General features: G+C 39.4%; 1 protein-coding gene across 1 annotated transcript in view; it reads left to right on the forward strand.

The window, feature by feature from the left end:
• The first annotated feature begins 5524 nt into the window (after positions 1 to 5524).
• Positions 5525 to 23015, forward strand: part of spon1b (spondin 1b) — a 180403-nt gene continuing 162912 nt past the window's right edge. Inside the window, exons 1-2 of the mRNA XM_061969800.2 lie at positions 5525 to 5883; positions 13909 to 14015. Of these exons, the coding sequence (XP_061825784.2) occupies positions 5661 to 5883; positions 13909 to 14015 (330 nt within the window). The 5' untranslated portion in view covers positions 5525 to 5660. The remainder of the gene's footprint in view (positions 5884 to 13908; positions 14016 to 23015) is intronic.

Genomic DNA, 23015 nt, shown 5'->3' on the forward strand with positions numbered 1-23015 from the left:
CTGTTGCATATTGCAAATAAGGAAGCCAGACTGATTGTGGCGAGAAACGAGAATAAGTAGCTCTCTGATTAGTGCCCGGCAGCAGGTGAGCGTCCCGGACACTAATCAGAGGCAGGTGAAACTAATCAGCACACATGGAAACCAACACACAAACCCAGGGGTGCTGAAAACAGAAGTGAGGCAGTCAAACTAACAGAACAAAACATGATCCGGGCAACGGATCATGACAGTAAGTATTTAAATATGTTTTAATAAATGATTATTACAATAGAAGAGCACTTTATTTATAATTTGTATTTGGCATTTTAGGGCCTCTGGCAACTGCTTGTGGTTATAAAATAACATTTTTGATCGATTGAAACTTTTATTAGTAGATTGCACAGTACAGTACATTGCTACGAATTAACCCTTTCAGTTTTTCTTGAGTTTCTAGCCTTCTTTATCCAATTACCGGAACTCCCAACTTTCTTTGGCCCCAAAGTAGCTTATTTTGTTAGCCGTACTCAATAAAAACAGTCGATCTCGTTTTTATCAAATGTAGTTTTACAGCTACTTTTGTAACCACAATATTGAAGTCAATCAGCTTAAAAAAAACCTGTAGGCTACACAGAGTTCATGGGAAGTCCAGTGAGCACAGCTGCAAAGACAAGCCTTGCCTGCATGTGTGTGTGTGTGTGTGTTCTTGTATTTCTACCCTTCTTGAGACATCAACAAGGAAAAGTACCTTCCATATGAGAACCGGAGAACAAGTTAGGACCGAAATCATGGTCCCAATACGGAAAACCATTGCATCTAATCGAGAATGTCTCATTTGCACCCCTGGTGGTGAAATCTATCAAAATTAGGGTAGTCCCAAAAAGGAGGGATTTTTTAAATTGACTGTGTGTCGTTTTTAAAAGTGCTCCCCCTCTGGTCACCATATGAAGTAACTAGTGTGTGTAAAAATTTGAAGTGCTCCCCCTCTGGCCAACATATGTAACAACGAGTGTGTGTAAGAAATTGAAATGCACCCCCTTTGGCCAAAATGTATTCAAAAAATAAATATGTATATACAGATATACTGTAATAACATGAAGTAATTAATGAAAATTAAAAACCAATTACAAAAAAATAAATAAATACAATTAACTAAAATCATTATTTTTCTCACAATGTGTCGATTTTTTTCTTATAAAGTTGGGAACAATTTCTCATATTATTTCTGCTTCTGTAATATTGCAATATTTTCACGTAAAATTATTACTTTTTTATGTAAAATTATTACTTTTTAATGAAAAATGGTGACATTTATCATATAAAATTCTGACATTTACCACAATATTGCCAATTTTTTGGTTATTCTTGTAAAATAGTGACATTTTTTGAGTAAAATTATGACTTTTGTCATCATTTGCCAAGTAAAATTCCGATCATTGTTATAATATTGCCAAAATGTTAAAGTTTTCTTATAACATTGTGACTTTTGTCGAGTAAAATTACAACTCTTTTCATAAAATTGCCAAAATGCTCAGCTTTTTCTTGTAAAATTGTGACTGTTATCGAGTAAAATTCCAACTTTTATCATAATGTTGCACAAATGTTCAGTTTTTCTCGTAACATTTTGACTTGCGTTGAGTAAAATGACGACTTTTCTTATAGCACCGGCAAAATTCCAAGTTTTTCTTGAGAAACTGTGACCTTTTCCTTGTGAAATTCCAACTCATTTTTCACAACAAGCTTTTCTATATTTGCATAGTATGTATATATTATTAATGTTGTAAATACAAATCTTTATGTATCTAGAAAGGGTGGTCCTAATAAAGAGGTAGGCATTATTCTGAGGTCTCAAGAAAGTAAGAAATACAATAAAATGTGCGTGTGTCTGTGTGTGTGTGTTCTTGTATTTCTACCCTCCTTGAGACATTGACAAGGAAAAGTACCTTCCATATGAGGACCGGTGAACAAGTTAGGACATAAATCATGGTCCCAATATGGAAAACCATTGCATCTAATAGAGAATGTCTAATGTGCACCCCTGGTGGTTAAATCTATTAAAACTAGGGTGGTCCCAAAAATTTGGGATTTTTCAAATTGACTGTGTGTCACTTTTAAAAGTGCTTCCGCTCTGGTCAACATATGAAATAACAAGTGTGTGTAAACATTTAAAGTGCTCCCCCTCTGGCCAACATATGTAATAACAAGTGTGTGTAAGAAATTGAAATGTGCTCCCTTTGGCCAAAATTAATAAAACATTTTTTTAAACATGTATGCAAAGACATACTGTAATAACTTGAAGTAAATAATGATTAAAAATCAATTACAAACAAAAAATTTAAAACTAAATTTGTGTGGAGTTTGCATGTTCTCCCCGTGACTGCGTGGGTTCCCTCCGGGTACTCCAGCTTCCTCCCACCGCCAAAAACATGCACCTGGGGATAGGTTGATTGGCAACACTAAATTGGCCCGAGTGTGTGAATGTGAGTGTGAATGTTGTCTGTCTATCTGTGTTGGCCCTGCGATGAGGTGGCGACTTGTCCAGGGTGTACGCCGCCTTCCGCCCGAATGCAGCTGAGATAGGTTCCAGCACCCCCGGTGACCCCAAAAGGGACAAGCGGTAGAAAATGGATGGATGGATGGAATAATTCACTAAAAGCGTACCTATTTTATAATTGCATAGTGTGTATGTATTATTAATGTCGTAAATACAAATCTTTATACATCTAGAAAGGGTGGTCCTACAGAGGTCGGCATTTTTCGGAGGTCTCAAGAAAATTACGAATACCAGAATGTGTGTGTGTGTGTGTGTGTGTGTGTGTGTGTGTGTGTGTGTTCTGGCAATGCTTACTTAATGGGGACATCGCTCTGTTTACACTGGCACCTTTAGGGGACCTCTGACGGTATGGGGACAAAAAAACAGGTCCCCTAAAGGGAAACCTTTTTAAATGACAGTCAGATCCATTCTGAAGATGCCTAAGGGATTTTTTAAGCTTTGGCCCATAAAACATGTTTACTGGTTAGTTTGAGTGTGAGACATTTGCACAGCAGCCCCCTCATCGGGCTGTAGCTGGTACATTTAAGTGGTGAAACTTCCTATAAGAGGACAGCTGTAGTGCTGTATTCTGAGCATCCATCCATTTTCTACCGCTTGTCCCTTGTCGTATTTAATTAGAATTTTTTTTTTTTTTTTAATGGTCCTCAGTAGTCACGTACAACTTTGTGTGAATTATGCAAAATTATTTAAATTTGGTCCCCATGAACCATATTAACTCTTTTTCCCCAGGGTCCCCAGTAAGAATGATCAGCACATTACTTCATCAATCCAGAGATTTAAAGACGTGTATGAGCTAACTGGGTTGTGGCCATTTTACCAGAGTTTTACCAGAGTAAAACAACTTGCACTGAGCCTAGTCTATAAAATCCGCTACACCTCCCTGATACCGAAGTACATGACAGACAACATTCACACTCAGGGCCGATTTAGTGTTGCCAATCAACCTATCCCCAGGTGCATGTCTTTGGAGGTGGGAGGAAGCCGGAGTACCCGGAGGGAACCCACGCAGTCACGGGGAGAACATGCAAACTCCACACAGAAAGATCCCGAGCCCGGGATTGAACCCCAAACTACTCAGGACCTTCGTATTGTGAGGCAGATGCACCAACCCCTCTAGTCTATAAAATCCGCTACACCTCCCTGATACCGAAGTACATGTCAAACTTATGACCACCATAACCACAACACCAGGGGGAGCTCCACTAACCACGTTAAACCCAGATTCCGATCTAACAAAGGTCTTAACTCATTCTCTTTCTATGCCACATCAATATGGAATGCGCTTCCAACAGGTGTAAAAGAAAGTGCATCTCTATCCTCCTTCAAAACCGCACTAAAACACCTCCAGGCAACTTCAACCCTTGACTAACACCCTCCCCCTTCCACATCCCACCTCCCCGGATTGTAAATAACCAAATGTAAATAATCAAATGTATTTCTAATGTATATACTTGTTCTTATGCTATCTGAACTCACTATGTTCTCTGCTCGCTGTACATATCCTACCAAGTCAGACCTACACTGTTTCAATGCCCATTTCTCTGATGATGCAATTGTTGATGACTGAAGTGTTGATATCAACCAAACCCTCCTCATCCCACCCCCCGGATTGTCCATCCATCCATCCATTTTCTACCGCTTATTCCCTTCGTGGTCGCGGGGGGCGCTGGAGCCTATCTCAGCTACAATCGGGTGGAAGGCGGGGTACACCCTGGACATATCTCCACCTCATCGCAGGGCCAACACAGATAGACAGACAACATTCACACTCACATTCACACACTAGGGCCGATTTAGTGTTGCCAATCAATCTATCCCCAGGTGCATGTCTTTGGAAGTGGGAGGAAGCCGGAGTACCCGGAGGGAACCCACGCAGTCACGGAGAGAACATGCAAACTCCACACAGAAAGATCCCGAGCCCGGGATTGAACCCAGGACTACTCAGGACCTTCGTATTGTGAGGCAGACGCACTAACCCCTCTTCCACCGTGCTGCCACCCCTCCCCCCCGGAATGTAAATAATGTAAATAATTCAATGTATATACTCTGATGATTTACTTGTGTGATGACTGTATTATGCTGATAGCATATATCTGTACCATGAATTGATTTACGTGGACTTAAACAAGCTGAAAAACTTATTGGGGTGTTACCATTTCGTGGTCAATTGTACAGAATATGTACTGAACTGTGCAATCTACTAATAAAAGTTTCAATCAATCAATCAATCAATCAAAAACCTCATTTTTTTTTTATGCCTTCACAACCTGTAGAAAGGGTGGTCCCCACAAGTGATGATAAATGATAAATGATAAATGGGTTATACTTGTATAGCACTTTTCTACCTTCAAGGTACTCAAAGCGCTTTGACAGTATTACCACATTCACCCATTCACACACACATTCACACACTGATGGCGGGAGCTGCCATGCAAGGCGCTAACCAGCAGCCATCAGGAGCAAGGGGTGAAGTGTTTTGCCCAAGGACACAACGGACGTGACTAGGATGGTAGAAGGTGGGGATTGAACCCCAGTAACCAGCAACACTCCGATTGCTGGCACGGCCACTCTACCAACTTCGCCATCAAAAACTTGGTCCCCATTCCGAATGATAACCAGTATGTGTGTGTGTGTGTGTGTGTGTGTGTGTGTGTGTGTGTGTGTGTGTGTGTGTGTGTGTGTGTGTGTGTGTGTGTGTGTGTGTGTGTGTGTGCGTGTGTTGGAAATGGAGGAGGAGAGTTTAAAAATCTTCCCTCCCTCTCTAAGCCAAACAGACAAGGGTGTGCACTCATTTATTGTCAGTTAAAGGCTGCTTCGCTGATCTGGGATCAGCAGCAGCTCCTTTCACTACTCCCCCAGCCGCCCCCCTATCTCTCTCTCTCTCTCTCTCTCTCTCTCTCTCTCTCTCTCTCTCTCTCTCTCTCTCTCTCTCTCTCTCTCTCTCTCTCTCTCTCTCTCTCTCCTCCACCAAAGTGCGCTCCCAGTCAATGGCGCTATCAGCTCCACTTCTGACGGACACGCTGCTGAGGGTCGCCGCTGCGTGTGAGTTCTTGCAAAATAAGCAGCGGAAAGTCTCCCACCCCTCCACCCTCCCCGTTGATTAGAAGACTTACGGGCTTCCGGCATCGAGATGGGAATGCTGCTGTTGATCATTTTGCATTCATATATGCTGTCGAGTTTTGTGTGCGACGCGATCGCTTTCGTGGAAGAGCCCACCGGAGGTAGATCGGACGGCTACTGCGGGCGAATCCTCCGGGCTCAGACACACGGGACCCGGCGGGATGGACACCATGAGTTCCGTCTGAGAGTGGAGGGAGATCCCGAAACCTACCAGCCTGGCAACACTTACAGAGGTAGAGTTCGGGTTTTTTTGTGCTTATTAGACAAGGCAAGTACTGCTAAGTACGGACTGAAGTTTTGATAAGATGAAGAATTGCATGTTGGTGTTTATATGATAAGTACACATATCCTTTTAAGTATACTTCCGTGACAGTCATCACCTTCATGATAAAATACTCCTCTTAATATTGTGATATCACGATTTGATAGCACAGTACCACTTTAAATTCAATGTTATACCTTTAGACACCTTCATTTTGTTCTACTCAACATATCACTAAGGTTGCAACACTTACTTTTAATGATTTCTACTTTAAAAAGTACCGTATTTTTCGGACTATAAGTCGCAGTTTTTTTTCATAGTTTGGCCGGGGGTGCGACTTATACTCAGGAGCGACTTATGTGTGAAATTATCAACACATTACCGTAAAATATCAAATAATATTATTTTGCTCATTCACGTAAGAGACTAGACGTATAAGATTTCATGGGATTTAGCGATTAGGAGTGACAGATTGTTTGGTAAACGTATAGCATGTTCTATATGTTATAGTTATTTGAATGACTCTTACCATAATATGTTATGTTAACATACCAGACCTGTTCTCAGCTGGTTGTTTATGCGTCATATATCGTACACTTATTCAGCCTGTTGTTCACTATTCTTTATTTATTTTAAATTGCCTTTCAAATGTCTATTCTTGGTGTTGGGTTTTATCAAATACATTTCCCCCAAAAATGCGACTTATACTCCAGTGCGACTTATATACCGTATTTTCCGCCCTGTAAGGCGCACCGGATTATAAGGCGCACCTTCAATGAATGGCATATTTTTAAACTTTGTTTATATATAAAGCACACCGCATTATAAGGCGCACCGCATTATAAGGCACATAGAATAGACGCTACAGTAGAGGCTGGGGTTACATTATGCATCCATTAGATCAGTTGTTCTCAAATGGGGGTACGTGTACCCTTGGGGGTACTTGAAGGTATGCTAAGGGGTACGTGAGATTTTTTTTAAATATTCTAAAAAATATGGGCTTCACGGTGGCAGAGGGGTTAGTGCATCTGCCTCACAATACGAAGGTCCTGAGTAGTCTTGGGTTCAATCCCGGGCTCGGGATCTTTCTGTGTGGAGTTTGCATGTCCTCCCCGTGACTGCGTGGGTTCCCTCCGGGTACTCCGGCTTCCTCCCACTTCCAAAGACATGCACCTGGGGATAAGTTGATTGGCAACACTAAATTGGCCCTAGTGTGTGGATGTGAGTGTGAATGTTGTCTGTCTATCTGTGTTGGCCCTGCGATGAGGTGGCGACTTGTCCAGGGTGTACCCCGCCTTCCGCCCGATTGTAGCTGAGATATGCTCCAGCGCCCCCCGCGACCCCAAAGGGAATAAGCGGTAGAAAATGGATGGATGGAAAAAATAGCAACAATTCAAAAATCCTTTATAAATATATTTATTGAATAATACTTCAACAAAATATGAATGTAAGTTCATAAACTGAACATCAAATCAAGTAGGCTATTGCATTCATTACAATGCAACAATGCAATATTCAGTGTTGACAGCTTGATTTTTTGTGGACATGTTCCATAAATATTGATGTTAAAGATTTCTTTTTTTGTGAAGAAATATTTAGAATTAAGTTCCTGAATCCAGATGGATCTCTATTACAATCCCCAAAGAGGGCACTTTAAGTTGATTACTTCTATGTGTAGAAATCTTTATTTATAATTGAATCACTCGTTTAATTTTCAACAAGTTTTTAGTTATTTTTATAACTTTTTTTCCCCAAATAGTTCAAGAAATTAGCAATATTTTGCACTGTTATACAATTTAATAAATCAGAAACTGATGACATAGTGCTGTATTTTACTTCTTTATCTTTTTTTTAACCATGAATTAAAAAAATGTTCAAAGGGGGTACATCCCTGAAAAAAGGTTGAGAACCACTGCATTAGATGGAGCTGCGCTAAAAGGAATGTCAACAAAACAGTCAGATAGGTCAGTCAAACTTTATTAATAGATTACAAACCAGCGTTCTGACAACTCTGTTCACTCCCAAAATGAATAAACAACTGTTTTATTATTTTCCCCGAGGTAAAGTCAGTGACGTGGTGTTTTGTTTATCTTTTAACAACAGCAAGGTATAACATTTAGTGCAACATTTATATCACATAGTGGAGGGGAACTTTTCCCTGATTCAATAAACACGTAAAAAACAGTGATACTGTTACGGTAAATCAAACGTTAGTGCAATCACAATATAGTAACACTCGAAATAGTGCAAAGCAATAACAATATATCAATAACTCAATGTTGCTCAAACGTTAATGCCACACAACACAACACACAAAATAAACATGTAAAGCTCACTTTATGAAGTTATTCCTCATCCACGAATCCCTCGAATTCTTCTTCTTCAGTGTCCGAATTAAACAGTTGGGCGGATATGGCATCCAACATGCCCGTCTCGTCAAAGTCGTCATTAATGGAGTCAGTGTCGCTGCTGCTCTATTCCCGTGTTCTACTGCGTGACTGATCGCCTTAAGTTTAAACTCTGCGTCGTAAGCGTGTCTCTTAATAGGAGCCATTTTGGGGTCTTTACATAAACAAACAAATGGAAATGAAACGGCACGCCTCGCGTAGTCATATATCCCAGCATGCACCGCATGCTTCTTCTTCTTCTACAAGGGCGGCTGCTTACCGTAGAAGAAGAACTTCTTCTTCTACGGGGGAAAATGAAGTCGGTGGCTACTTACCATAGTTGCGATTGATTGATTGATTGAAACTTTTACCTGTTGGAGGCTCAATATTGGTCCATATATAAGGCGCACCGGATTATAGGGCACACTGTCAGCTTTTGACAAAATTGGAGGTTTTTAGGTGCGCCTTATAGTGCAGAAAATACGGTATGTTTCTTTCCTTCTTTATTATGCATTTTCGGCCGATGCGGCTTATACTCCGGAGAGACTTATACTCCAGAAAATACGGTAACCACTTTAGATTACAAGTTACATTATTAGTTACATTCTGTTTTCCCACAAACCTTTAACGCAGGGGTGTCAAACTCATTTTAGATCGGGGTCCTCATGGAGAAAAATGTACTCCCAAGTGGGCCGGACTGGTGAAATCACGGCATGATAACTTAAAAATAAAGACCAATTCAGTGTTGTGTACAGGAGGAGGAGACGGCACAGACAGCAGCACCGTATTATTTAGCTCTATGTTTATTTATTTATATATAGGATGTATATATATATATATATATACATAACAAACAATAATATAACTAAACTAGAGAACTGAGTGTGACTAAATCAAAAAGTGTGTGTTTGTGAGACTATGTGTGGGGATTAGCTGTAGAGTGTTACCGGTAGTGTTGAGTGAGAGGCGGAGGATCAATAAGGACAAGGCAGAGCTCGGAGGTCCGTGAGCAGGCAGGAAGTTGGGGGCTATAGCGAGGCGTAAAAGGTCCGTGTCCAAGCGGGAGGTTGAGATCCAAGAGGCAGTCAGGGAAGCCGATGGAACACAGGGGAAACGAGACGCACATCTCGTAACGCGGGCACGGAGGGAGGCTGCTGGATCGACAAGAAACACGAGACAATCAACACAGAGGGAGAGAAGCACAAGACTTGCATTGAGCTAGACTGGTTTGGCTACTGTACAGGACAGGTAGCTACATTCTGGCGCAGGATAGCAGGTTGTGCAGGCTTATGAAGGCGGTCCTCTGATCAGCCGCTGGTGCGCTGATTGCTGGGGATTGATTGCACCCGCCCACAAAACGGCGCATCCTGAAGCGACTGTCAGAAAGCGACTTGAAGATGGTCTGTAAAAAATAACCTATGCAACATTTTGACCAAGAACCACCATTACATGTTATGTAGACCACAAGGAAATATTTTAAATTTAGAAAAAAATCATAATATGACTCCAATGCGCCTTTTGTATGAAAAAAGACCTGAATAGACCCGCTCATCGGCAGCTCGCCTTATAATCGGGTGCGCCCTATGGTCCAGAAAATAAGGTAATAATTGAGTATGTTGTTAGACATTACGCTGCGAGCTGCACCACACAATGAGTATCACTTATTCCACTGCTTTCACTGTAATTGATAGCAATATTAATCAACATTTAATAAAGTTTACCAGTTTTGAGCACTTTAATACTCACATATTTGTGATGAAACGTGTCACTCTCCACGTAACCGCTGCATCTTCCCCTAATGTAGAGCACAGGTCTACATTCGGTGTCACTGAGAGAATTTTGCACACCTTGAATAGTTTTATTAAAAACTGTGTGTTTCTTTGAGCCGTCTCACATTGTCCACTTTACTTACTAAGTAGGCATCACAGCATATCACTTGCATATTCTGTATCAAATCCAACAAGTGGTTACTTGTTGGTAATTAGTCAGTCATTTTCTTGAATTTAATGTGTTGGAATTATTGATGCCAAAATTCCTCAAGACACTCATACACCCTGCAGGCTTCTGCAGGAATACAGATAGTTAGACTTCTTAATGTTCTAATGTCTGACCTACAGTATCTTCACTTCCTCACCTCTTCCTCCCACCAAGTGGACACACACACACACACACTCACGCACGTGCGCACACCCAAACACACACACTGACACACACACACACACACGCACACACACACGCACACACACACACACACACGCGCACACACACACACACACACACACACACACACACACACACACACACACACACACACACACACACACACACACACACACACACAGACACACACACACACACACACACACACGCACGCAGACTCACACACAGACTATCTTTGGGAAAGAGGCAGGGTACACCGTGGACTGGTGGGAATGAGTCACAGGGCACATACAAACAGCCAGGGGTGTCCTGAAAAACAAAAGATACCAGATATCGGTCTGATATCAGCAAAAAAAACCAAGTGTCGGGTGATTTCGGCTTGCATCTAAAATCTCAGATGTAAGCCCTGATACAAACAATCCTTTGGTGTGTTTATTTGTGCAAAGCCAGTTAACATCTACATGTAAATGTCCTCCAATAAGCACACAAGGTTGGTCTTTGCTTGTATTTTAGGGAAGTAATTTACAAAATGCAAACATGGTAGGTTATAGGCTACTATGAGCCGCAGCTACACAACAGCAAAGCACATAATAGCACACAAGCTAGACATACGTATTAAGTGTCCTTAATTGAACAATATTGCAGTCTAAAACAGCACATTTCAATGTAAACAAGTATCAAATGATGGGTGCTGGTTAGCGCCTTGCATGGCAGCTCCCTCCATCAGTGTGTGAATGTGTGTGTGAATGGGTAAATGTGGAAGTAGTGTCAAAGCGCTTTGAGTACCTTGAAGGTAGAAAAGTGCTATACAAGTACAACCCATTTATCATTTATTTATGTCTGCATCATTCAATTTATGGCGTCATGTGAAATTTAATGAATTATTGTGACCACTAGGTGTTGCCAAAAACAAATTAATTAACACTCCGCATCCAAAGCATACATCTGTCATAAGGTTATCAAGCCTTTTCAAACATTCCACATGACAAAATAATTAAAATATGTACATTGATCCCTGCTGATATCGTATCAGGAGACGCTTACACACAACCCTCCATGCTGACACTTAGGGATAATTCAGAGTCTTCAATTAAGGGAGAACTGCACTTTGAAAAAAAATATGCCTCTAATTCGCAATCCCTACATAAGACAAAAACATATATGTCTTTCTTTTTTTAATGTGTTAACATTTTTTAATATATGGTCGTGCGATGAGGTGGGGACTTGTCCAGGGTGTACCCTGCATTCCGCCTGAGTGCAGGTGGTATGGGGTCCAGCCTCCCAGTGACCCCGAGAGGGACAAGCGGTCGGAAATGGATGGCACATATGAGGTGGCTCATAATGCAGCTGATAAGGAGTACGCTACTCTGCCCATAAAGCTCATAAAAAACTTCCAAAATGTGCCAGTAATACTCCATTTACATGTCGTGACCTTGGGGTGGCGTTGAGGTGGGCAGGGGTCGGGGCCGGGGGGCGGGGTTAAGGGAAGAGGAGTATATTTATAGCAGCTAGAATTCACTGAAATTCAAGTATTTCTTATATATATATATATATATATATATATATATACATATATATATATATATATATATATATATATATATATATATATATATATATATATATATATATATATATATATACTGTATATCTATATCAGTGACGTGCGGTGAGGTTCATGGCTGGTGAGGCACTGACTTCATCACAGTCAGATTTACAAACATATGAACCCTAAAGAGTATCTTATTCACCATTTGATTGGCAGCAGTTAACGGGTTATGTTTAAAAGCTCATACCAGCATTCTTCCCTGCTTGGCACTCAGCATCAAGGGTTGGAATTGGGGGTTAAATCACCAAATATGATTCCCGGGCGCGGCGCCGCTGCTGCCCACTGCTCCCCTCACCTCCCAGGGGGTGAACAAGGGGATGGGTCAAATGCAGAGGACAAATTTCATTCAACCTAGTGTGTGTGTGACAATCATTGGTACTTTAACTTAACTTTAACTTTACACATACAAACTGTAGCACACAAAAAAGCACATTTAATAAAAAAAACGTTATTATGGTCTTACCTTTACTTATAAATGAAGTCCACAACTAAAGCCCTGACTTAAACTTTCCACGTGCAAGATTGAATCTATTTAAAAAAGTGTAACCGAGGGTTTATAAATGTCGCCTATACTGTATGAAACTACAAAATCACCTGCCTCTAGTGACTGCACGTCACTGATATATATATATATATATGTATATATATATGTATATATATATATATATGTATATATATATATATATATATATATATATATATATATTTAAATACAATAAATACTTGACTTTCAGTGAATTCTAGCTATATATATATATATATATATATATATATATATATATATATATATATATATATATATATATATATATATATATATATACATATAAATAAAATAAATACTTGAATTTCAGTGTTCATTTATTTACACATATACACACATAACAGTCCTCTCTACTCATTGTTGTATTTGAAAGTGCAATGCTTTGCAGCCAGTAGCACAGCCTTTGAAGGAGCATAGGTATGGGCAGTGTAACATTCTGGGTTGGAGTCAATAACCAGGCGAGGTGATGAAGTTACGTCTCTCTATAAATAAAGTTGATTTGATTGATTTGATTTGATCTTTACTTGATACTTCAGAACCGACTCCTACACTTGCCGTCAGGGTGCGCAATACAACGTAAACCGTTGGCCAACCAAAAAGTAACCACAGAACACTATATGTTCTGTGGTTACTTTTTGGTTGGCCAAGCGTGCCTTAAGTCCCGCTGGAAATCGGGAGAAATTCGGTAGAATGGTTGTCCCGGGAGATTTTCGTGAGAGGCACTGAAATTCGGGAGTCTCCCGGAAAATTCGGGAGGGTTGGCAAGTATGGTTAGAGTGCATAAAAATAAAGAAAAACATGTGTGCTTGTCTCACATACACTAAGGATTGAGAAGGATACGCAAAATACACCAGAAAATGCAGTTCCCCTTTAACAAAACATGCATATTTTCGGACTGTGGGAAGAAACTGGAAAAGTAAGCTCACGTAAAAGCCAACATAAAATTTGTCGCTGTAAGGCAACCAGTTAACCACATGTTCTGCTGTAACAGATTGTTACACCTAGTGGAAGCAATAGAATAGCTGATGTTAACACCTCGCTATGGGGGGGGGGGGGGGACATTCACATTTGTTGGCTTTTTTATTGCATGTTTCCTTGCTTTTTACAGGCTGTCCTCAGTACCAGAATTTGGAGTCTCAATCCTTTTTTTAAAGTGTTCCGTTGCAACGCTGCTTTTCCACCTGCACCCAGGGTGATCCTGCATCATTGCAGCATGAACATGACGTGTCAGTGTAAAGCCTCTTTACTGCTCGGTGTGTGCGAGGTGTTAATACACACACTCTCTCCTCCCTACAGTCATCCTCTTGGCAACCAGCCCTGCTTATTTCAGAGGTTTCACCCTCATCGCATTGAAGGAGGGCAGAGAGGGCACCACAGATGATGACTACACCGGCCAGTTCCAGGTGAGATACTGCAGAAGAATCTTTGCACTTTGAGTTTGAACTTTCAATTGAATGAACCTATTTGCATGATCTAATGCAGTGTTTTTCAACCTTTTTTGAGCCAAGGCACAATTTTTTCATTGAAAAAATTCTGAGGCACACCACCAGCAGAAAACATTAAAAAATGAAACTCAGCAGCCGATATTGACAGTAAAAAGTCGTTCTCGCAGTTGTTGGATATGAATTCAAACTAGGGCTGGGGGATATGGCCTTTTTTTAATATCTTGATATTTTTAGGCCATATAGCGATACACGATATATATCTCAATATTTTGCTTTAGCCTTGAATGAACACTTGATGCATATAATCACAGCAGTATGACAATTCTATGTGTCTACATTAAAACATTCTTCTTCATACTTCATTAATATATGCTCATTTTAAACTTTCATGCAGAGAGGGAAATCACAACTAAGTCAATTTACCAAAAGTGTATTTATTAAACAGTTATTAAGCAGTGGCACGGACATTCATGTCATTTCAAAACAGAACGTGCAAGATTGTCAGAGACATTTTAAAACAAGCTATTAGTGGACTTGTGTGCATGATGTCACTAAGATGACAAATCAAAACAACACTAAATTAAAGTGCACTTTTTGTACAGAACGCAACTACAATAGTTTAAAACAAATAAAGTGCACTTTTGTGCATGATGTCACACAAGATATTTCAATAACTGTCAAATAAAAATGAGCTGCATAATAGGAAATACAATAGTATACGTCCTTCGCTATGTGGTAGGTTCTGGCAGACGTTATCTCCTTATGTCGTGGACTATTTTTTTCATACGGTGTTGATGTGGAAATGGTTGCCTCGGCATTTTGTTGGTGTGGCACCGAACGGAGATGTTGACATGCGGAGTAAGCACTCTTCATTCTCTAGCAGGTGACTTTTCAAATGATGCTACATATTAGCAGTAATGCTACTTTTTGTAGCAACGCTTTTGCCCCACACTTGACAAATTACGGTTGTCTGTTCGACATATTCCCACTTGAAGCCAAACCACCGCCAGACGATGGACCCCTGCCACTGCTGTTTTTCTTGGGAATTCATTCTTCCTTCATTTGTTACCTGATTCGCACCTTCTTTCTCTCGTATTACCACTTGCACCACAGCTAACGTTACCCATGCTGCTACCTCTCTGCTCCGCGAGGGCGTATACGTATGTGACGTATGTAAGAAGGTGCGCTTGTTTTATCTCTGTGAGAAGGAGAGACGAAAAAGAGTGAGAAGAGCCTGTAGTGCAAGGTTCACCAACGCGGTGCCCGCGGACACCAGGTTGCTCGTAAGGACCAGATGAGTCGCCCGCTGGCCTGTTCTAAAAATAGCTCAAATAGCAGCACTTACCAGCGAGCTGCCTCAATTTTTTAAATGTTATTTATTTACTAGCAAGCTGGTCTCGCTTTGCTCGACATTGTTAATTCTACGAGAGACAAAACTCAAATAGAATTTGAAAATCCAAGAAAATATTTTAAAGACTTGGTCTTCACTTGTTTAAATACATTCATTTATTTTTTACTTTGCTTCTTATAACTTTCAGAAAGACAATTTTAGAGAAAAAATACAACCTTAAAATTTTTTTTAGAATTTTTAAACACATATACCTTTTTACCTTTTAAATTCCTTCCTCTTCTTTCCTGACAATTTAAATCAATGTTCAAGTAAATGCATTTTTTTTATTGTAAAGAATAATACATTTTTAATTAAATTCTTCATTTTGGCTTCTGTTTTTTCGACGAAGAAAATTTGTGTAATATTTCTTCAAACTTATTATGATTAAAATAAAAAATAAAATGATTCTGGCAAATCTAGAAAATCTGTAGAATCAAATTTAAATCTTAATTCAAAGTCTTTTGAATTTCTTTTAAAATTTTTGTTCTGGAAAATCTAGAAGAAATAATGATTTGTCTTTGTTAGAAATATAGCTTGGTTCAATTTGTTATATATTCTAACAAAGTGCAGATTGGATTTTAACCTATTTAAAACATGTCATCAAAATTCTAAAATTAATCTTAATCAGAAAAAATTACTAATGATGTTCCATAAATAATTTTTTTAATTTTTTCAAAAAGATTCGAATTAGCTAGTTTTTCTCTTCTTTTTTTCGGTTGAATTTTGAATTTTTAAGAGTCGAAATTGAAGATAAACTATGTTTCAAAATTTAATTTTCATTTATTTCGTGTTTTCTCCTCTTTAAAAAAACATGTTAGTGGCTAGCTAGTTAAAATGGGATATTGTGATTTCACAAGACTGTCTTAGAAGTGATCATTTGAAAATGTTCAATTTGAAAAATGTGCACTTAGAGAAAATATAAAAATAAAGTGTTGCATATTGATATTTATCTGTTTCTATATATATTTATTGTGAGAAATCATTAAGATGATCAGCGTTTCCACAAAGATAAATATAATTAATTATTGATAATAACATAGAGTTAAAGGTAAATTGAGCAAATTGGCTATTTCTGGCAGTAGTGTAATGCGCGTGGCTAAAAGCAACTGCGTGAGAACGTATACTCGAATATCACGATATAGTCATTTTCTATATCGCACAGAAACAAACCCGCGATATATCGAGTATATCGATATATCGCCCAGCCCTAGTCTACTGTCACGACATGTCACATCATGCCGTGACTTATTTTGAGTTTGTTGTTGTTTTCCTCTGTGTAGTGTTTTATTTCTTGTCTTGTGCTCCTATTTTAGTGGCTTTTCCCTGTTTTGTTGGAATTTTCCTGTAGCAGTTTCATGTCTTGCTTTAAGCGCTAATCCCCGCGCCTGCTTTGCTTTCGCAATCAAGAATATTTAAGTTGTGCGGGCGCTATCCTTCCTTGTTGATTGTCATGTCATGTTCGAAAGTACTTTGCGGACGCCGTCTTTGCTCCACATGCTCCAAGTCTTTGCTGTCGTCCAGCATTCTGTTTTTGTTTACTTTGCAGACAATTCAGTTTTAGTTTTGTTTTGCATAGCCTTCCCTAAGCCTCAATGACTTTCTTAGCGGCACTCGCTTTTTGTTTATTTTTGGTTTAAGCAATAGATACATTTTTACCTGCACACTGCCTCCCGCTGTCGTCTGCATATTGGGATCACGACAAACTCGTCGTCGTTCCTGACATCTACAAAGCAATTAGCCACCTGCTGCCACCTACTAATATGGAAGAGTATTACATGGTTACTCTGCCGAGCTCTAGACAGTACAGACACTCAACAACGGCACACTATTTATGGATTATAACTACTGGTTTGCAAAAAATATTTTTAACCCAAATAAGTGAAACTACATAATCTCCCAAGGCACACCAGACTGTATTTCACTGTATTGCAAAGTGTCTGAACAACATTGATTTAATGTACTTGGGGGTCCTTGCTGTCATCTGAAACTGGTAGGGTTCTTGCCACAGATGGGAAAGGAAGAAGTGGTAACAGAGGATAGGGATATAGTTTTGGTGCACAAAAAGGCATCGAGAGGGAGTTTTAGAGAGCAAAGACTAAAGATGTGAGAGAGATTGCTAAGTACTAACACAGCTCCTGCTGAGAAGCTGAGAGCCAACAAAGGAGAAAGCCAGACTTCCTCAATTACCTCCTGTGCAGTGTAAACAGGAACACACATCTGTGGTTGTGTTTGTACATACTGGCCATAACCAGACTCCAAGCAAACAGAGCAGGGGCTTATTTTATGGTGCAAGCAACTTGGAAAGGAAACCCTTCCCTCTTGGTTTTGACAAAACGAGTGTGGATTTTCACTCCTGTCCCATCCCACTCCCAGAGTAATACAAACATTCTGTCCAATCCCACTTGATAAAATGACTGTAACCCCCCTTCTGCTCCCATTCACACTATGTTTCCATGCACCAAGTTAGTCTGATTTCTCAAATTGGTATTGATTTAATATTTTCACACCTACATGAGAAGTCCCAGTGTCCATGAACACTCTTTAATGCAACTATTGGTGTACACTGGGGGGAAGGGAAGGCACTTATTTTCTTTCAGTGTGGATTAAAGTATCGTTTTTCCGGTTGACCTATGACGTCGCACCAAAACAAAGCATTTTTGTGGCTCTTTACAAGTCAACATCCCAGTTTTTTGTTGTACCTGATGTCCACTGTAATATTGACACATATTACACATATTACATCTCTAATGGCTATGCTGATGTTAAAAAGCAGAAAGCATCATACACAAACTTAGATAGCACTACGAACAGCAAATAAACAGTCGCCTCTTCATTCCAGTGTTTGCCAATGTTTTTATTGAACGGGATCCACGAAGGGTCCCCTCTGACAGCACACACCTATTCAAGAGATCTTGTTTCCAATTGCGTAACCTAGGTGTGTTAGTCCAACTTTTCCAAAGCCAAACACAATCAGATTAATGTTAGCATTATAACATGGGAAAGTTAGCGTACTTCTAAGATGATGCCAAGTATCGAAAGCCATGGTTTAGGTTAATACAAAATACATTTTCAAAAATGCTAGCATAAAACGTTAGCATGTTAACATAGAAGTTAGCACACTTCTGAGTCTCAATACTGTATCTTCATGTTTTTTGTTTTTCTATCAGAATGAATTTATTTTCTACATGAGCTGTCTTTTCTAAGTCATAATAACAAAATGACTTGAGGAGTGGGCAGCACGGTGTAAGACGGGTTAGTGCGTCTGCCTCACAATACGAAGGTCCTGAATAGTCCTGGGTTCAATCCCGGGCTCGGGATTTTTCTGTGTGGAGTTTGCATGTTCTCCCCGTGACTGCGTGGGTTCCCTCCGGGTACTCCGGCTTCCTCCCACCTCCAAAAACATGCACCTGGGGATAAGTTGATTGGCAACACTAAATTGGCCCTAGTGTGTGAATGTGAGTGTGAATGTTGTCTGTCTATCTGTGTTGGCCCTGCGATGAGGTGGCGACTTGTCCAGGGGGTATCGCGCCTTCCGCCCGTTTGTAGCTGAGATAGGCTCCAGCGCCCCCCGCGACCCCGAAGGGAATAAGCGGTAGAAAATGGATGGATGGATGGACTTGAGAAGTGTCAAATTGCCAGTGACATTGAGCTCTCACCTAAACAGGGGGTCAGCAAACCGCAGCTCTCGAGCCGCATGCGGCTCTTTAGTGCTGCCCTAGTGGCTCTCTGGAGCATTTTTAAAAAAGGATTGAAAATGTAAAAAGATGGAGGGAAAATATTTTAATATTTTTTTTGTTTTAGTATGTTTTTTGTTAGAGAACAAACATGACACAAACCTTCTCAATTGTTAGAAAGCCCACTGTTTAATATGTTTGTGTTTATGCTTCACTGATGAGAATATTTGGTGAATATCTGTTTGTCCTACTAATTTCGGCGGTTCTTGAACTCACCATAGTGTGGACTGTGACGTAACAGTTTGTTTACATGTAAAATCTTCCATTCTTTCTTTGCCTCATTTTGTCCATCAAATGTTTTATACTGTGCGTGAATGCTCAAAGGTGCACTTTGTTGATGTTATTGACTCGTTGGAGTGCTAATCAGGCATATTTGGTCAGTGCATGACTGCAAGCTAATCAATGATAACATGCTAATTAGGTTAGCTGTATGTACATATTGCATCATTATGCCTCATTTGTAAGTATATTTGAGCCCATTTAATATCCTTTACTTTTATTCTCTTTGTATATCATTTCGTTTTGCATGTCTCATGACACATTATCTGTATGTAATATTGGCTGCATTTCAGTTGTTTGTGTGCCAAGTTGTTCCAGACCATAACAAACATTACTTGGCTTGCCATAGATTGTAATAAATCTATTAAAAGAAGACAGCCTGCCGTTTCGTTTAACGTGGACACACACATTTTTCCTTTGGCCATTAAAAGCCAGTAATTTCCAGGAGTTATCTCACCTTCTGAGTAGCTTCTGATTTACTAATGTTTTCTAATGTTGTAAAAATGTGTAGAATAAATATTACATTTCATAATTTCTGTCAACGAAGATTTGCTTCAACCTGCGACACAGTCATTTTGATAGTAGGCTATTATAGGTAATATAGACACTTACGTCATGTGTTGCCTTTATTATAAGTTTTATATACGGCTTTTCATTTTTTGCGGCTCCAGACAGATTTGTTTTTTGTATTTTTGGTCCTCTGTCGACGTTTTGGACCACTGATCTAACCTGTTACTTTCACGTTTCTGTTCTTACCATTGCTTGTATGTGCTTATTGTTATTCCTTACTATTGCTGCTATACGGAATGTAATAATTGAAGAAAAAATAAGAAAAGGAAAAGGAAGGAAAGAAGGAAAGAAAAAAAATATAAAAAATGTTACCTAATTTTTTGATGTAAAATGTTATCATTATAAATTGTTAAATGTTATATACTGTTTGCGAGGGTTGGGATTTTGGATGGGCAGAGAGGTCTATGCGGGTTGGCTTGGGTTGGCATTCACTCAGCTTTCGGGTGTGCATGTCCGATTGTCCAATGTTTTGATGCTCTTATATGCTAATCTGGGGGACAGGGCAGGCCGGGACCAAACTCTCGGGCTTCTTCCTTTTGGGACTTTCCTTTTTTTATCCTTACAAAGGTGATGTAAGGGATGTCAGGTGTGGTCTTGGTCTCAAGATCGAAATTTGGGTACCACTGTTAAGTGCTAACCATCAGATTTATGGACCTGGTCATGGATTATATAACCTTGTGAGTTTTGTCGTTAGGGTCGTCGTAGGAGAACTGCAGGTTGTGCGGGGGGTACAGGGACATTGGCATTTATACATGTACATTCGGGAGTTTGGGGAGTGTTAGGTTGGTTTCACCTGCCTTATTCTAGGGTTTTACTCGGAGATTGTTGTCCCTAGCTCATGAGTTGTGTACATAGAACACAGGAAGTGAACACATTTATTGGTGATTGTTGTGATATGTAGAAGTAGTAGGAACAAATAATCTCGGCTCTACTCCCTTTCGGACATGTTGAATTGTGTAACTGTGAACCAGGCTCGTATACATGTTCCAAATAAAGTTAAACCTAATCACCTCAACCCATTAACTCATTTGTACCAGAAGTTTCCATAATGGTCGTTTTGTTAGACACAGTTTACTGAAAGTTTATCTTTCGGACGATTTTGCTGTGGTTCCATGTTCAACTTTTACTTGCTTCATTGGACTTTACTTTATTTCTGGGATGTACTGTTGATTCTCTGCAACTAAAGACCGTACTTCAGAGTCACTCATCAATATTTCATTACAATGATTCATAGTCGATGTTTCTTTTAAGATACTCTAATTCAAGGTTGTCAAACTCATTTTAGCTCAGGGCCCGCATGGAGGAAAATCTGTTCCCACGTGGGCCGGACAGGTAAAATCATGGTATAATAACTTAAAAATACAACTACAACAACTTCAGATTGTTTTCTTTGTTTTACTTCAGCCCAAAATAGAACAAGCCCGTTCTGAAAATGTACATATTACAAATAATTCTCTTGACAAAACACTTAAGGTTAGTTGAAAATTCTGAGGAAAAAATCGGAGCATTTTTCCTTTTATAAAGAGAATACAATGAACTTCGATTTAAAGTCAGTGTATCTACAAAACAATTCAACTTTAAGTTGCAGCCCATCTAGGATTGAACAAAAACACAATAAAGCATAAATAAAAACTATTGTATGTTTCAACTATTTAATTTGTCATTTCCACATATTAAATCCTGTGCTAACTCAACAAACCATACAAACTGAGGTAGAAACTATTCAAGAGGGTTGAGTTACTCCCTGCCTTTCTAGGCATCACTGTGTATTGATAGAAAAATAAAAGCTGTGCAATGGGTGAACAATTTCCAACAAACCAAAAATAAAAACTTAAAAGACTGACAGCATTGCAGTAAATCACACACTCTTCACTTTTTTAAATTTGCACAGAAGACAATGATTTTCACAGAACTATATCAATGTACAGTGTCTCATACAATATTTTAAGTGGGTATTGTTTATTTTACTCCTGTTTGTTTTACGTTGCGTCAAGGGGGAGGAGTCGCAGCCCGTTTTACCGTGTACCTCTTGCTTGGTATACTTGCTCGCCCCGGTATAAGCTATTTGCTTGCCTAACAGAATTGGTATTGTGACATCCAGTGGACACATTTAGAACAGCAGTTTCTTTAATTTAAAAATGCAGCTCAATTTTACACTTAGAAAACTCATCTTTGGCCCGCAGGCCGCATGTTTGACGTTCCTGCTCTAATTTAATTGGAACTGAGCAACCTTACACTCATATAGTGTATGTAAATGACAAACGTTAAAGGTTTGGGTTAGGTTGTGAGTCTGCCTGTGTGTTTTCCCAGGCATCCTCAGATTAGAGTGAGACATGGTTTATCTTTATCTAGGGAAGCAATGTGTTATTGCTCAGGGGTCTCAAACGAAGCATGTTTGGATAAGGGGAGAGATGAGCAGCTTTGATATATTATCTAGCGCAAGGCTTGTAGCTTTGCTTGGGATAAACAAATCCAATCAATATAAAGTGTTTTAAGTAAGGTAACAGTCTCAGATCAAGGCAATTACATAATCTAAACAGAAGTCATAGGGCTTTCAGGAATATGTTGTATTGACGTGACGTCACACCTGGCTGATTTATTATGTGAGGCTTGAAGTGGTGGGTCAGCGAGCGTCTGTTGCCATAGCGTTCTGGCCAGCACTTTGACTTTCTCGAATGTAAATGCCCTATAATTACGTTATTTTAGGCTGTTAGAACCGTTCAAATTGCGAAAAGGATAAACTGTTCTTCAAAGTTCCTTGAGAGGTAATAAGATAGGGTGAAAGATGTCAATATTTTATGAAAGAAGACAAGAATGGTGGCAAGCACTCCAGTGCAAGGGAGAACAGTCGAAGAACGCATAAGTTTGCAGTGATCACTTTGTTAAAGGTTTCTATTATATACTTTTAACATTTCATATTTCATATTTAAGTAATATCTTAAAATTATTTGTATATAAACTTGTTTTGGAAGTCCTAAAATGCAT

Source organism: Nerophis lumbriciformis, linkage group LG10, assembly GCF_033978685.3.
Source record: "Nerophis lumbriciformis linkage group LG10, RoL_Nlum_v2.1, whole genome shotgun sequence".
In the NCBI taxonomy this organism is placed as follows: Eukaryota; Metazoa; Chordata; class Actinopteri; order Syngnathiformes; family Syngnathidae; genus Nerophis; species Nerophis lumbriciformis.